The following is a 16,098-nucleotide window of genomic DNA, read 5'->3' on the forward strand; positions in this document are numbered from 1 at the left end:
ACCAGATTGGGGTAAACCAGAGTCAGTCAGAGTTCAGAAGAGATTTACAAGTCGATGGATAATTTTTTGCCTTGAAGAGGAAAATTATTTCAGTTAAAACCCAGTTGAGATACTGAATTTGAACTACTGGAATTTAAATCAAAGGTGAATGCTAGTGGTGGGGGTTCACCGGCGCGCGCGCGCACACACACACACACACACCCGTTATAAATAAGTATAATAATAATGTATATCTGTTTGCATTTTTTATGTGAATCTTTTTACTGGCTGTGAATACAACTTGTAACCCAGTACATGTGTCCTTAGCGTGCATTAAGTTGAAAAACGACACATGCAAACCAAGAAAATGAGGATGAAGAGAAGACATAGCACAAACATTGAAGGTTGATAATTGCTATTGACTGGCATGAAGTTAATCTTGTAAGTCAGCACATCATTCTGTAAAGTTGAGAAAAATTTCACAGCTCATATATCTGTTTATGTACCGCAATGTGGCTTGAATATATGTTTATATATGGCAATGTGGTTTGAATATCTGTTTATATACCGCAATATGGTTTGAATATGTTTATATACCGATATACCGCAATATGGTTTTAATATCTGTTTATATACCGCAATGTGGCTTGTATATCTGTTCATATACTGCAATGTGGCTTGAATATCTCTTTATATACCGCAATGTGGTTTGAATATCTGTTTATATAACACAATATGGTTTGAATATCTGTTTATATACCCCAATGTGACTTGTATATCTGTTCATATACCGCAATGTGACTTGTATATTTGTTTATATACCACAATATGGTTTGAATATCTGTTTATATATCGCAATGTGGCTTGAATATCTGTTCATATACCGCAATGTGGTTTGAATATCTGTTTTTATACCGCAATGTGGCTTTAATATCTGTTCATATACCGTAATGTGGTTTGAATATCTGTTTTTATACCGCAATGTGGCTTTAATATCTGTTTATATACTGCAATGTGGTTTGAATATCTGTTTTTATACCGCAATGTGGCTTTAATATCTGTTTATATACCGCAATGTGGTTTGAATATCTGTTTTTATACCGCAATGTGGCTTTAATATCTGTTTATATACCACAATGTGGTTTGAATGAAGATGCAAAAGATGAGTTTAATGACAGGCGTATTTTGTACACTTGCATCCTGCAACAGTTTTTACACAATGCTTGATGGTTCTCCAGCCCTATCCTTCTTCATCTTATAACAGCTTCCTTATCATTCATATTTCAATTCTTATAGCTTGACCAGTATCTTCTAGGTTTTGTTGGTCCCACAGAAACTTACTAACACTCCATTGTCATTTCGAATGTACTTCTATCCAACAAGATTCATGTTTGTCTTTGCCTTTTGTTTAACTATCTTGAAGACATCATGCTTTTTATATGTTGCTTTATTTTGTTTCTCTCTTTGTCTCCAGATACTTCTACTAAATGAATTAACAAAAAATTATTTTAAAATAATATTAAATTAAAGTCAACAAATATAATATAAAATAATACATTTCGCTGAGATATTTTAATAAGTCTAGATTATCTACAAATCAGTTGATTTAAATTTTAATCTGTAAGTATTTTTCAGTTATATAGAGTTATTAACAATATCTTACTTGGATTTACAAGTGTAATTTTAAATTTATTTTTTACTTTCTTAACATTTTCTGCACACATTTTAAAATATTTGATGCCTTCAGTTTTAAGTGAATTTACATTTATTTATGCTTAGCATGGGGGGTGGGGTGCATTGTGGCACTCTGAGTTGCCTGGTTGCAAAAAAAATTTGTAACAGCAGAAATGGGGGGAGGGTGACAAGGGGGACGGGAGGTCACTTGGCGTTGCCTAGTCATAAAAAACAAAATTGTGAGAGCTGAGAGAGGTGTAAAAAACAAAAACAAAACAAATCGGGTGTCATCAGCCAGAAGCGAAACCAAAAGCAAAATTTTGTAAGTATAAAAAATTTTAAAAAAATAAAAAGGAAAAATTATGAATGCTGGGTGTGAACTTGCATAACTGAAGTTAGTAACTGAACCCTTTCTTTAATGTGGCCACAATTGCATGGATGTTATGAAATTGCAAATTAGTGTTGGGACGATTTCTAAATTTTTTCCGATTCCGATTCAGACTCCAAGAAAATGTTGATTAACGATTCCGATACCAAGTACATACCGATTCCCATGGAATTGTTGTTTTGAAATATACCATTATATAATCGAAATTTTATGTGTAGCAAAAAAATTTGGTACAGCGAAAAAGTGGAAATACAATTAAGGGAATTTTGAAAACGATTTAATTGTTTTTGTAAAATTTCTTTCATTGAAGATAAAAGTCAAAACAAATATTGAACATGCACCATAAAATTAATAACAATCAGTTTCAGGAGTTATTTTATATATTAAAAAATATAAAGAAAAAGTGAGTCATGATTAATTCAACAAAAATACAATAACATCAAATTCGAAGGGGAATAACATGTTTTGTTTATCTTGATATTCATTTTTTTGTTTTATTTTCTCTTTATCTTCGATAACTCTTTAAAATTTAACTTTTTTTTTTTGCAGCTTCCATCACTAACTGATTTTTATTCCACTTTCTAGAATATTCTTATTTCTAAGTAAAATTTAAAAATAACTAAATCTTTGATTAAATTTTTAGCCTTTTATATTCAATCATCTCAAATTATTTCTATTTATTTGACTTTTTAAAAATATTTTTAACAATAATGTTATTTTTTAAATCTAAATAAATTAGTTTATTTCTATATTCATTTTTATTATATAATTATATACTTATCTTTTAATGTTTATTTTTATTTAATGTCTTAATTTACCTCTTTATTTCTATATAAAAAAGAAAATTTTTGGTAATTGTTTATTTCTATTGTTAAATAAAAGTAATTTATTGAACTTTCGAAATTGCCTCTGCCTTAATAATGTTTCTAACAACCTTTGTATTTTTATTTTTTGTTAGGGGTTGGGAAACATTTACCTATGCTCACATCACGACTGTGATACCAGGCATCGGTGGATGTCGACCAAGCCCCTACAGTCCTTTAGTTGAACGGCACTAACTAGTTTGCAAAGTTAGGGTTCAAAAGATTAAAAAAAAAAATTAAACTTTTTCCTTTTTTAATAAATTTTTCACATTTTTTGTTTGCTTTTGTTGTGCAAAGAAGAAGTTCCAAAAGAAATGTTTAATTGCTTCATTTGTAGAATATTTTAATGAAATGTAAATTTCTAAAAGAAAAATAAATTAAATTCATTTATTGCATTTATTTAACAGATAGCAAAATGGTTGTTTTCTTTTATAGTTTTCGAAAAACCTTAAGCGGAACCGCCAGTCAGTATAATATGTAGTTCTAACGTTTTTGTTTTTGGATACTTCAAAAAAGCCGACCAACTGTCAAAGTTTTGTGAACTGATACTATATGATCAGTTTCACTTTAGTTTTAGAAATATTTTCTGAAACAATTCAGAAAATAGAAAGTACATATATTGGTCATAAACCTTTTATTGTTTAAATAATTTGACTTTGCTTATTTTATTTTGAAAAATATAAAGGTTGACAAGACATTTTTCATTTACTAATCAGATTTTTCATTCATTTACTAATGGAAGAGTGTCAGTAAAAAAAAAAAGAAAAAAGTTGCCAAATGATAAGACCCCCCCCCCCTTTTTAGCTACCAGTTAGAAAAACCACTGATTTTTAAGATGATTTACTTGCAATGAGAGCACTGTAAAATCTTTTTTCTCTAACTTTTTTCACCAACTTTTTCATGGATATGATGTAGTTAGGCTGTTTTATACATAAATAAACTTCGTTCACAAATGAAAACAATGTTACCTCGCAACCCCTAAAGTTTTGCAACAGTGCAAACAGATGATGCGCCTCGAAGTTTCAAAACAGACAATGCCTATGTATGTGACGGAATAAGAAAACTCATTAAGATAAATAAAGATTAGCTTTAAAGTAGTTAAAAAAATTCTTGTATATCTTATTAAACATGTTATGAAAAGTTCTATGACGTTTTTATCATAAATTTTTGACAGCATTAATCTCACTTCAAACAAACAGTTCAACTTAAAAATATAAGAGAATCGTAATGAAAGAATCGTAAATCTAAGGTATTTTTAATGATGCGAGTCTGATTTCAATTCACCCCAAAATACACGATTCTTGCTATTAACTACTCCGATTCATTGATCCACTACTAATGCAAATTATTATAGTTATTTCAAATGAAAAAAGCTATCAAGAATTAGTGCATGCACTAATGTTATAAATTATACATTTCATTAAAAAGTCATAGAAACATTTCACTCTACAGTTTGTCAGATTTTAGTTAGTGTTTTTTGTGTTGTTTTAGCGTCTGAAATTGTCCTATGAATTAAAGAAGTTTTAAATTATTAAAAAAATGAAAAATGAAGGAAAGTTTTTTTGTTTTAATTAAAGAATCATAATTGGATCGGAATTTTTGTTTCTTTTAAATAAAAATTGATTATAGTTTCTGCCTACGTCCACAGAAGTTACTTCATTCTGGGTTACTTCATTCTACAAATATGATGTCCTGATATCTTAGCAGATTGTTTTATAAATAAAACTTTTTTATAAAAAGTTTTTGGAAAATATAGCTCAATGCAAATAGCATACAAGTTAATCTTATTTTTTTTTTTTTAGTAATTTTCTCAAGTTAATTGCTTAATTCAACTTTTCTTCAATAAAATATGATATATTTATAGCAAATTCAAAACTTTCAGCTTCAATATTTGCCTATGGAAACGAGTCTGAGCAAATTTGGTAATTCACTCTATCTTGGAATACCCACATTCTTATCTTTGACTGGGTTTACTTATAAATGGTGAGGAACAATTGTTATGATTTTGAGGAACTTTTTCTAGTATTCCTAAGTTTATCATTTTTTTATGAACATAATTTTGATCACTCTGTTGCAGTTTTAACCGAAAGAAACCACTTATCAAAAAAAGATCCTAACTCTAAACATAAAAACCACAGCTGACGACCCTTCGACAAGTACTTCGATGTGAATAATTATCCCGTGGAACTCTGAATAGTACAATTCCCGCTAGAATAATATTCACAACTTTCCCAGCTTCAATTTGATATGACACATAAATATAAACCTCAAACAGATGATTCCCTACAGCACTTTAAAGACACAAAAACAAACACAAATTAAGAACAAAAATGAAGACTAGTGCTGCAAAGCCACGGTGTCTACAACTATGTCCACCGGACGAGTATAAATACAGTGAGTTATTTCAACAAGAGGCAGACCAGCCCGGCTTGTCAGGCAGCGAGGATCACCCCCCCCCCAACGGCTCAACCCAATGCAGCATCAGCAGTAGCCAAACCACTATGGAATGGGCTTGGTTAACTTCCCTGACAGCGGCCGAGCTCAGCAGTAGCAGCAGCCTCTTGCCGTCGACCCACTTGATAGCCCAATCCAGTAGCAGCAGCAGCTACTCGCCATCGATGCTCTCGATTCTAAGCAGTCCAGTTCCTTAAGTCAGCACGTGTTTCCTGTAGCCACTGGTGACGACCTCATAACCGTGCCAGTTCAAACACCAGCTGGACTCCAACCCCCAGCCTGAGATCTTCTACCACCATTCAGCTTCTTTTGGGAAAATAAACCTGAACGGATTTATATTCATTCACGAAGGTACCCATTGCATTTGTCACCTCTTCTTTGCCATTGTCATTTTCGTCTTTTTCTTGCTTGTGTCGTCTTTTAGTTGTAGGGTCGATTGCCACCAACATTCGGCCCCGCAACAACTCCCCGTGATAGGATTGGCAAAATTCAGAAGAGTTTGAGTGATGATTTTCCTTAAGACAAATGTTTGCTTTGCAATCTCTTAACAGTTCCCCATTATTTTATACAATTTAGGAGGTTTGTGGGATCAACATTCAACATGTCAATTTATAATAATACATGATATAATGATATATAATACATGATATAATGGGAATCATTTTGAAACTTGATTCTGCCGTAATCACTTCATAATCTTTTTGTAGATTTAATTTGCGAATCATTTCTAGCAATTGTGAAACTTTTATGCTTGCTTACAAAATTATGTTACTTCAAATATTTCACTTTTGTGCAATGTGTCCGGAATGCCTTTATTCAGATAAGAATGATTAAGCCACTCTCCATAATTATGTTATGTTTATTGAATTCACAGTATTTTGATGAATATTTTAGTTTATATTATCAACTTGTTTTTCAAGTATAGTCTCCATAAATTTGGTTTCTTAGCAACAACTAATCTTTTTCTTGGTTGCATATTCTGTTTTAATTATTTTAACATGTTCTTTGTAAGCCCTTCTAGTTCTCTTAGGTGTGTCATCATCAATATCTTCTTTACAGTTGCCAAGGTTGCAAAACATGCAATTCATGCTCATTCAGTGTTGTTAATTGTCCAATTGGCAACATTATTGTTCTGATGTATCTCAGAGTAAAAGTTGACAGCATTTACTATATTTACCAATAATTGGATTATTGCTTTTATAGATGTATGTTTGTGTGTTATATGTATATAATACTACACCTCCATCTTCCTTTCTTGACAAAAGATTCATTCCAAGCTTCTTTAATATCTTCTGAGATGCTTGTTTTATTCACAAAGCACTTTAAGATGGCAAACATTTCACCTGGAACATTCTGTAGTGCATCATAAAGTGAGAAGAATTTGTGGTTTTATTGCTTTCCACATATTGCTTCTTTTCATTTTCTCAAATGATACACTGCCACAACTAGTAATCATATGTAAGTGATGGGAAAGTGGCACGGAAATAAGCTTGCCAGCACTACTGGTGATGACATCAATTTCAATAACATCATTCTCAATAGCAACGTTGCTTTCAAGAGAATTAAATCAACTTTTTTTTGAAAAAGCTTGTCTTTGATACATATTGCATGCATGATTTTTGGGGTTGACAAAGTAAATATAAAGTTGCTAGAATTTTTAATTCTTTAATATCAGTTTATTTTTAACCAGCTTCATTGAAGTGCTGTACATTATTTTTTCTTAATAGGATCTGATATAAGTTTAATACCTGAGTATTGTATTAGTTCTGTTTTAATTGCATTCATTTTGTGAGCATTTTTGGGGGGTATTTTACTTTTGTAAATATTTGTACAAGTTTTCTATCACTTCTGCTTTGACAAGTTTAGAAAATATTACCTGAATACATTTTTGTTGTTTGTGATGTTGTGTATGCAAATTATGTTTTGAATTCATTTCTGTGCTAAATTTGACCATTCTTTGGTGAAGCAATTGTCCAACAACAGAGTAAGTCTGAATTCTGCATAAGACTGCTTGTCCCATCGTATCCGTTCACATTAATGTTTTTCCTTTCATGGACAATAATGAAAATATTTTGAGTTTTGAACTGAAAACTTCAGTTCTCAAAATTTAAAAAGGAACAATCATGTTGAATTTCAAACAGACCATGCCTAATAATTACAGACAAGACCAGTCTGTTTAAATAGGAAGCCAGCATGCATAATTTATATGATCTAAATTGAAACAATATTCAGACAATCTATACACGGATGAAAGTTACTATCATGTAAAGATTATATACATGAGAATATATAGATAGTTTACCAAAAGATACATTGTGGATTTTTTCCTTTATCACATCATAAGAGTCAAGTTTGTCTCATTTCAAATTCACACTTGTAATATGCTTTCTTCCTCGGAATATAGGTATGGAAGTTTGATCAGAGTAATATGTGTTGCTTTAGAGAATTACTATGGAAACACTATGGATATCACCTTAGCCTGAACAATAATCCATTATGTCCAACCAGTATCATATTTTTGCAAGTATCATCCTCTTAATCTTATAATGACAAAGTCATCCTCTCTCATGTTTATTGTAATCTGTTTAGTGGTGTAAAGGGGGTGATCATAAGAGATAACTGAGTTCTTGCATTGAATGCTGAATGATACCCATAAAATAATATGTCATGACAGAAGAATCTGACTTGTAAGTAAAGAAAGGAAAAAGATCTGATATTGCAGAGTTGGGATTCTATGGTGATAACAAATTCTACACAAATTATGAGTTTATAAAGTTTAATCATTAAAGTGATGTTAGACATTTTTGTGATCATTTATTTTCAGTGGGGAGGTATGCAGTAGAAGTTGTATCAAGTTTCATGCTTTTTTTAATTAGTTTTTTGCATGAATTTATTGAACTACATGGTGACAAAATACTATCTAGTTGAAAAATTGTAACACTGGCTATGATAAAATAATTCTAGTGATAGAAAAACAAAACAACAACAACAAAAAAAAAACAACAAACATCCATACATTTTTAATACAGTTTGATACAGTTTTAAATAAAAATGCGCATAGAGAAACATAAAAACAGAATTAAAAAGTGAGATTAATTTAAAGCAACAGGAGTAAATAAGATGTTAATAACAACACATAGATGAAGGAAAAATACTAACCTGCTTTTCGAATGGTTTTTGATCGAAGAAGGTTTTTTATTTCACTTGAATCAAGAACTGTGGGCTCTGTAAAAAAGACAATGATTTAAAAAAAAAAAAAAAATTATGATTAAGAAAATAATTAAAAGATTATAAAATCTATTTAATAATTTTATATATAGTTATAGATTAAGTTTATAAAACCCTATTCAAACATCACATTATGATTCATTACATTATATGCTGACATTAAAAGAATCTGGAATTTTACTTGTTTTTCCAGCACAGATTGCAAGAACTCTACAAAATGTCCAATTAAAAAAAAAAATAAATGAAAATATAGTTGGTTTTCATAAAACAAGACTAACAATGAAGGAAAGTGCATAAAACTGTCAGTTGAATATTGCGACCCAATATCATATGCATATGGTAATGATTTCGGTAGACATGGGGAATAGATAAAACAAAAGAACAGTGTAAATGTGAAAAGAAACAGATTTAAAATAAAAAAATATCAATGTGAATAGAAAAACCTCCATATCAAACATAAAGCCAGAGTTGAACCACTCCTCTCACCTACACATACACACACTCGAACACAATGTTGCTATCAGCACGACCCCACTTCTCCCTTCACTACTTTTTCCTCTCTTTCTCCCACCGCCTTCTTCCTCTGTAAAGCATGATGGGTAGATGGGGATAGTAGCTGCGGTGATAAGAAGATAGATTGCCTGACTCAAAAAGAACAAAATATCTTTAGCGGGAAAAATCTAAAACAAACTTCCTCTTTTCAATTGAAACAGCAACAGGATGAGACGTAAAACTATCGCTGCGTCATCCCCACGCCCGGATGGAGATTTGTTATCCTCTAGCCTTGAGCCAGATATATCCATCACCCACACAGTGACTTTTAAGAGAAATTGACAGATATAATGTATTCTGAACTGAATGAGAAAATTAAATCTCAAATTGCCTACAAATCACAAAGAACCCTCATAAAATGCTATCCACATGGGAACGATATGAAGATGACACTTGGCTCGTGAACAACACCAACAAAATTAAAGAAAGAATGATACATGGTGATATGTTTGCAATCATAAACTTAAGACCGACAATGGGCATTTTATTTTTGTTTTATATATATAGATAAATACCTCTTTCTAATATCCCTCTCCTAACTCAACCCCATTTCCATGCATTTGTTGGAACTGTCTTTCCATGATGACATTCCTACAATTTTTTTCTACTTTATTTCTTTTTATTATTAATTTTTCTCGCTATACTTGTTCAACCCCATTGATCCATGGATAGTGTTGCATTGAATTTTAGGATATATGTTTAGTAAAAGTCCTTATATATATTAACCACATCATGTTGTTCTTGCTTTTTGTATGAATCGTTTAAGGTCAAATGAGGAATATCCACGAATCTCAGACAATGTGTCATTTCAAGTATCGACACAATATCTGACACATTACTTTCTTTCATTTCTTTATTTTGTGTTACGAGCAGTGTAGGGTGAAGGTGCTCACTATAGAGGGAAAGTTTCTAACCAGGAAACAATCACTCCGAACTAAGCCTCTCCCAGCTCATAATATTATATATATATATATATATATATATATATATATATATATATATATATATATATATATATATATATATATATATATATATATCAGATTAAAGGTATTCAGGAGATAAACCCATGAATTGAATGAAGTTATTAATAGTGCTCAATAAAAAAAAGAGCCAAATATATATATATATATATATATATATATATATATATTATAGTATTATATGTAACACTTGTTTATATAAATAAAAAATAATATAATGAATAAATGGCAATAGTTTATATTTCAAATTTTATAATGTTGACTATCTTACAATTTATTTCTTTAATTCCGATGAAACTTATAATTTTTGACAGTAACTGTTTCATGACACCAATCATTCATTTAATTATTATATCAATCAATAATCATCTAATCTCAATGAAGAAATCAATTATACTTAGCCTATAAAAAGTATATTATAATGAAGCATTAGATCAAGATATAGAGGTGAAATAAAATATATTAAAAATGAAAATAAGGTATTAATGAAAGGTAAAGAATTTAAATCGAAACCATCACATGTTATCTCCTACAAAATGGCAATGGGTAAATCTCAGTGTAAAAATAGTATAAAAAATAAAACTTGTTAAAATAATTTTGTAGAAAACAATAAAAAACTCCTCATAATAATAATGTTAATATAAATTAAAAGAAAAATAGATGTAAAAATTGAATTTGGTTTAATCCACCTTATAGTGCACACATAAAAGATAATTTGCCGAAGGAATTTTTTCAAATTATTGAAAAAATTTTCCAAAAGGAACTAATCTAAGTAAAATCATAAACCGACTGATATAATGGACTGATCCAACACCCCTCAAATGAATGGACTTACGTCTATAAAAAGACAAGCAAACTCGCCTCACGTGGGAGACAGAATTTAGTACTAAGCTGTCAATGGATGCTTAGAAATGTGTGTACCTTTTTACCTAAATAAACCCTTTCTGTACAACCCCAGTAATGACTTGTTATTCATATAATCTACGATATAACAACTGGTGACGAAGAATTCGAACGAAACTCACTAAAAAACAAAGCGAAGGAATAAGCACTAAAGAAGATTAACGAGCAGAAAACAAAAGAAATCCAAAGAAGGAAGAAGAAAAAAAGAAACTTCGACAGAGCCAACATTTAAAAAGTAAGTGTTTCAGTCGGTTACGGTTCTAAAAAAAAAAAAAAAAAAACAGAAATTGACATTTTGAAGCGAACATTTTTTTGAAAAGAAATTTTAAAAAAAAAAGTGTCCATTTCAAGTTTTATTCAGCTGGAAGTGTTTTTTTTTTCTTCTCTTCGGAAGGACATTGTGCTTTTAATTCATTGAATTTATAGGACATATGAGTTAATCTTTTGTTTAATTATGTGGTTTTGTAAAAAAAAAAAAAAAAAAAAAATTTTTTTTTTAACATGGAGCAATTAGCGGAATTCACTAGAACTATGCAATCGGCATTGTTTGCACAACAAAAACAAATGGAATTACTTCAGCAACATCAATTGAAGCAAAGCAAAATACTACAGAGTATTTTAACGCAGCAGAAAGACTGTCGTTTCACTCCTGAAGGAATAGCAAATTCTTTATCCGAATTTGTATACGAGCCGACAAATGGGTTAACTTTTCCGGCATATTTTCGGAGATACGAAAATATTTTTGCTAAGAGATGTCAGTCTTGGACAGACGAAGAGAAGATTATCCTTCTTCTTCAAAAACTTGGATCTCAGGAAAATACAAAGTATACGAATTTTATCCTGCCAAAGAAACCTGAAGAGATTTCTTTTAGTGAAACAATAAAAATATTGTCAAACATTTTCAGTGAATGAGATAGTCTATTCTATACACGTTATAAATGTTTAAATATCACGAAGCAGGAGGACGAAGATTTTATTACTTATGCAGGGAAAGTGAATGCTCATTGTGAATCCTTTAAATTAAAAGACCTCAAAGAGAATATGTTTAAAAGTCTAATCTTTGTGCAAGGTTTAACAGCCTCTAAAGATAAGGATATTCGTTCAAGGATATTATCCATTATAAACCAAGACACAGAAATAACGTTACAAAAAGTTACGGAAGAGTGTCAGAAACTGCTAAATTTAAAGCAGGACAATACAAGCATCGAAGGAAAAAATTTTGAAGAAAAAAATATGGAAAAAAAAATGGAAAGGGTGATGAAATGTGCACACGAAAAATCCTGTAAGACATGTGGGGGAAAAAACCACTTCACTAAAGATTGTTACTTTAAATACAAAATATGTAACAAATGTAATAAAAAAGGCCATAAATCAACAGTATGCAGGAAAGGAAAATACCGAAAAGCAGAAATAAAGACCGTTGGTTCGAAAAATGAGTCTAGAAATAAAGACCGTTGGTTCTAAAAAGAAAATATATTAAAATTAAAATTAATGGCTGTAATGTGAACTGTCTTCTAGATACGGGAAGCGACATAAGTATAATTGACGAAGTAACTTGGAAGAAAATTGGGTTTCCAAAGTTACAAAATACAAAAAAAATTGCCAGAAGTGTGTCTGGAAATAAACTAAAATTTAAGGGTGAATTTTTTACCAATGTGTCTCTTAAGGAGAATGCTGTGAAAACCAAGTTATATGTCGTACCGGGGAAAAATTCTAATTTGTTCGGTATAGACTTAATGATTCTTTTTAATTTATGGGAAAAACCCATAAGCTCATTTTGCAATAAAGTAAGTCTGGCGGGTTTAGAAAAGTCTAAACTACCAGGAAAGTTTATTGACGAATTAAAAAAAGATTTTAAAGAGGTATTCTCTGAAGGTTTGGGTTGCTGCACGAAAACGGAGGTGAAATTTGAACTAAAGGACAAGGCTAAACCAGTTTTCAAACCCAAAAGAAAGGTTCCATATTCAGCATTAGAAACTATAGAGAAAGAATTAAAGAGACTTCAAGATATTGGAGTAATAGAAAAAGTGGATTACTCTGAATGGGCTTCACCCACGGTTTACGTTAAGAAGAAAAATAATAAAATCAGGGTATGCGCGGACTTTTCAACAGGTCTAAATGATTGTCTCAAGGAGCATAACTACCCGCTTCCTACCCCAGAGGAAATTTTTTCGAAGTTAAGCGGAGGAAAAATTTTTACAAAAATTGATTTGTCTGAAGCGTATTGGCAAGTAAAAGTCCAGGAAGATTGTGCTAAGTACCTGACATTAAATACCCATAAAGGACTACTTTCACTAAAACGTTTGCCTTTTGGTTTAAAAGTAGCCCCAAATTTGTTCCAGCAAATTATGGATACAATGCTAGCAGGTTTGGATTTTGCTATGGCTTATCTAGATGACATCCTTATAAGAAGTAAAAATGTGGAAGAGCATAAAATCCACATTGGCAAAGTATTCGAGAGAATATCAAACTATGGATTGAAAGTGGCTCTCGAAAAATGTAATTTTGGGATGGACAAAATTGAATATTTGGGACAAGTGATTGATCGAAATGGTAGAAAACCTAATCCTAATAGGACTGAAGCAATCAAAAACATGCCTAGACCAGAAAATATAGTGCAGCTACAGTCATTTTTGGGACTAGCAAATTATTATAATCCTTATATCCCAAAGATGCATGAACTAAGAGCACCTTTAAACGAATTATTGAAAAAGAATAAAAAATGGCTCTGGACAAAAGAATGTGATGAAGCATTCCTAAAGATTAAAAAATGTCTGTTATCGGATTTAGCACTAGCTCACTACGATCCGAAAAAAGAATTAATTGTAGCAGCAGATGCGAGCGAATACGGTTTAGGTGCTGTGCTACTACACAGACTCAAAGATGGATCGACTAAACCAATTATTCATGCTTCAAGGGTTTTGCTACCCGCAGAAAAAAATTATAGTCAGATAGAAAAAGAAGGTCTGGCAATTGTATACGCCATGAGGAAATTTCATAGGTTCATCCATGAAAGATTTTTTATATTGGAAACGGACCACAAACCTTTGTTATCGATTTTTGGTTCCAAAAAAGGAGTTCCTACTCATACGGCTAATAGGTTACAAAGATGGAGCATGATTCTGTTAAACTACAATTTTAAAATGAAACACCTAGCATCCAGCAAAATTGCACACGCAGATGGGTTGTCCAGGTTGATCCCAAATAAAACTGAATTACTTGAAGAAACTGTTATAGCTGCACTAAAAGAAGAAAATGAACTAACAGATATATTAATAAATACTGTTAGGGAACTTCCGGTAACACTTGAGGAAATAAAGAAAGCAGCAAGAACAGATGAATACATTAACAAGATAAAAAAAACAAGTGGGACAAAAAGAAAGGAAGAGGAAAGGATTAACAGTTTTTCCATTTTCAAAGTGCGATGAAACTCTAATGTACGCAGATAGAGTGGTAATACCTCAAGTATTACAGAAGAGAATTTTAAAAGAATTCCACATGGGACATCCTGGAATCTCCAGAATGAAAGCACTAATGAGAGCATATACGTACTGGCCTGGAATGGATCAGGACATAGAAAAAATGATAAAATTATGTAAGGGTTGCCAACTAGCAGCAAAAGCGCCGCCCATTAAGACGCAACCTTGGCCTAAAACAGATATACCATGGACGCGGATCCATATAGATTACGCAGGACCTCTAAAAGGATATTATTACCTGGTAATAGTAGATAGCATGTCGAAATGGCCAGAAATTTTTAAATTCAAACATCCTACAGCGGCAAACACAATAAAGGCGTTGGACGAGGTATTTGGGCGTTTTGGCGTACCAAAAACAATTGTTAGTGATAATGGCACCATGTTCAAAGGTCAAGAATTTAAGATCTACTGTGAGTCACTGGCCATAGAGCATGTCACAACACCAACTTATAGTCCTCGATCTAACGGACAAGCTGAAAGATTTGTCGATACGTTTAAACGAGCGTTAAAAAAGAACGATAACATCGACACGGAAGATAAAAGTCTTCAGAAATTTTTAGCAGTGTACAGGATAACGCCTAATCCGAATACAAATGCAAATTTATCCCCAGCGGAAATAATGTTTGCCAGAAAAGTGCGCTCTGTGTTCGACCGGTTAATTCCGAGTAAAAAAGTAAAAAAAAGTGTAAAAGATAATGGACGATACAAGATATACAAGGACGGGGATAAAGTTTTTTTCAACAATTATCGGGCAGGGAAGAGTTTTTGGGAAGAAGGTATAATCTCAAAAAGAATTGGAAGAATGGTCTACATTATAAAAGGTCAGACATTTTCCCACAAAAAACATATAAACCAACTCAGACCCCGATATATTGAAATAGTTAAAAACAATGAAGTACCGATGGAAGTACTGTATGACAGTTTTCACATAGAGCCTCCAAAAAAGGAAGCACCAGTAACTGAAAATACAAGTCACTCTACAAAATCCAAAAATTCGCAAACGCAAATTTTAAGGAGAAGTGAAAGAAAAAGAAAAAGAACTGAATTTTTTGGACAAAGTCAAAAAAGAAAAAAATGGTGAAGCGAAATTCTAGGGAAGAATTTAGCTGAGGAGGAAGGTGATATAATGGACTGATCCAACACCCCTCAAATGAATGGACTGTTACGTCTATAAAAAGACAAGCAAACTCGCCTCACGTGGGAGACAGAATTTAGTACTAAGCTGTCAATGGACGCTTAGAAATGTGTGTACCTTTTTACCTAAATAAACCCTTTCTGTACAACCCCAGTAATGACTTGTTATTCATATAATCTACGATATAACACTGACACAATGTTAAATTATCCTTTTCAGCTATGTTCGAACATGTTTTCCCTTACATATACACACTCACATATGCACACGCACGCATATACACAGCCTCATATACACTCACTTTCACGCACACACACATACACACGCTAACATACACACATATACGCACACATACGCGCACAAGTACACACACATGCGAAACGTCACTTCCTTTAAAGTGAAAGCCAGACATGCGCAGTTAGAACACTGACCCCAGTATAAAAGTCAACAAAACCTGTCA

The 16,098-nt window shown here is 31.8% G+C and overlaps 1 protein-coding gene across 3 annotated transcripts in view; it reads right to left on the minus strand.

The window, feature by feature from the left end:
• Window positions 1-16,098, minus strand: part of LOC145260565 (embryonic polarity protein dorsal-like) — a 753,749-nt gene that overhangs the window by 88,454 nt on the left and 649,197 nt on the right. For all 3 annotated transcript variants that reach the window (XM_080118822.1, XM_080118821.1, XM_080118820.1), the window contains one exon: window positions 8,518-8,583. In XM_080118822.1, the coding sequence (XP_079974948.1) occupies window positions 8,518-8,583 (66 nt within the window). The remainder of the gene's footprint in view (window positions 1-8,517; window positions 8,584-16,098) is intronic.

The sequence above is a fragment of the Euprymna scolopes genome, chromosome 36, assembly GCF_053919585.1.
Source record: "Euprymna scolopes isolate OS-2025 chromosome 36, ASM5391958v1, whole genome shotgun sequence".
Lineage (NCBI taxonomy): Eukaryota > Metazoa > Mollusca > Cephalopoda > Sepiida > Sepiolidae > Euprymna > Euprymna scolopes.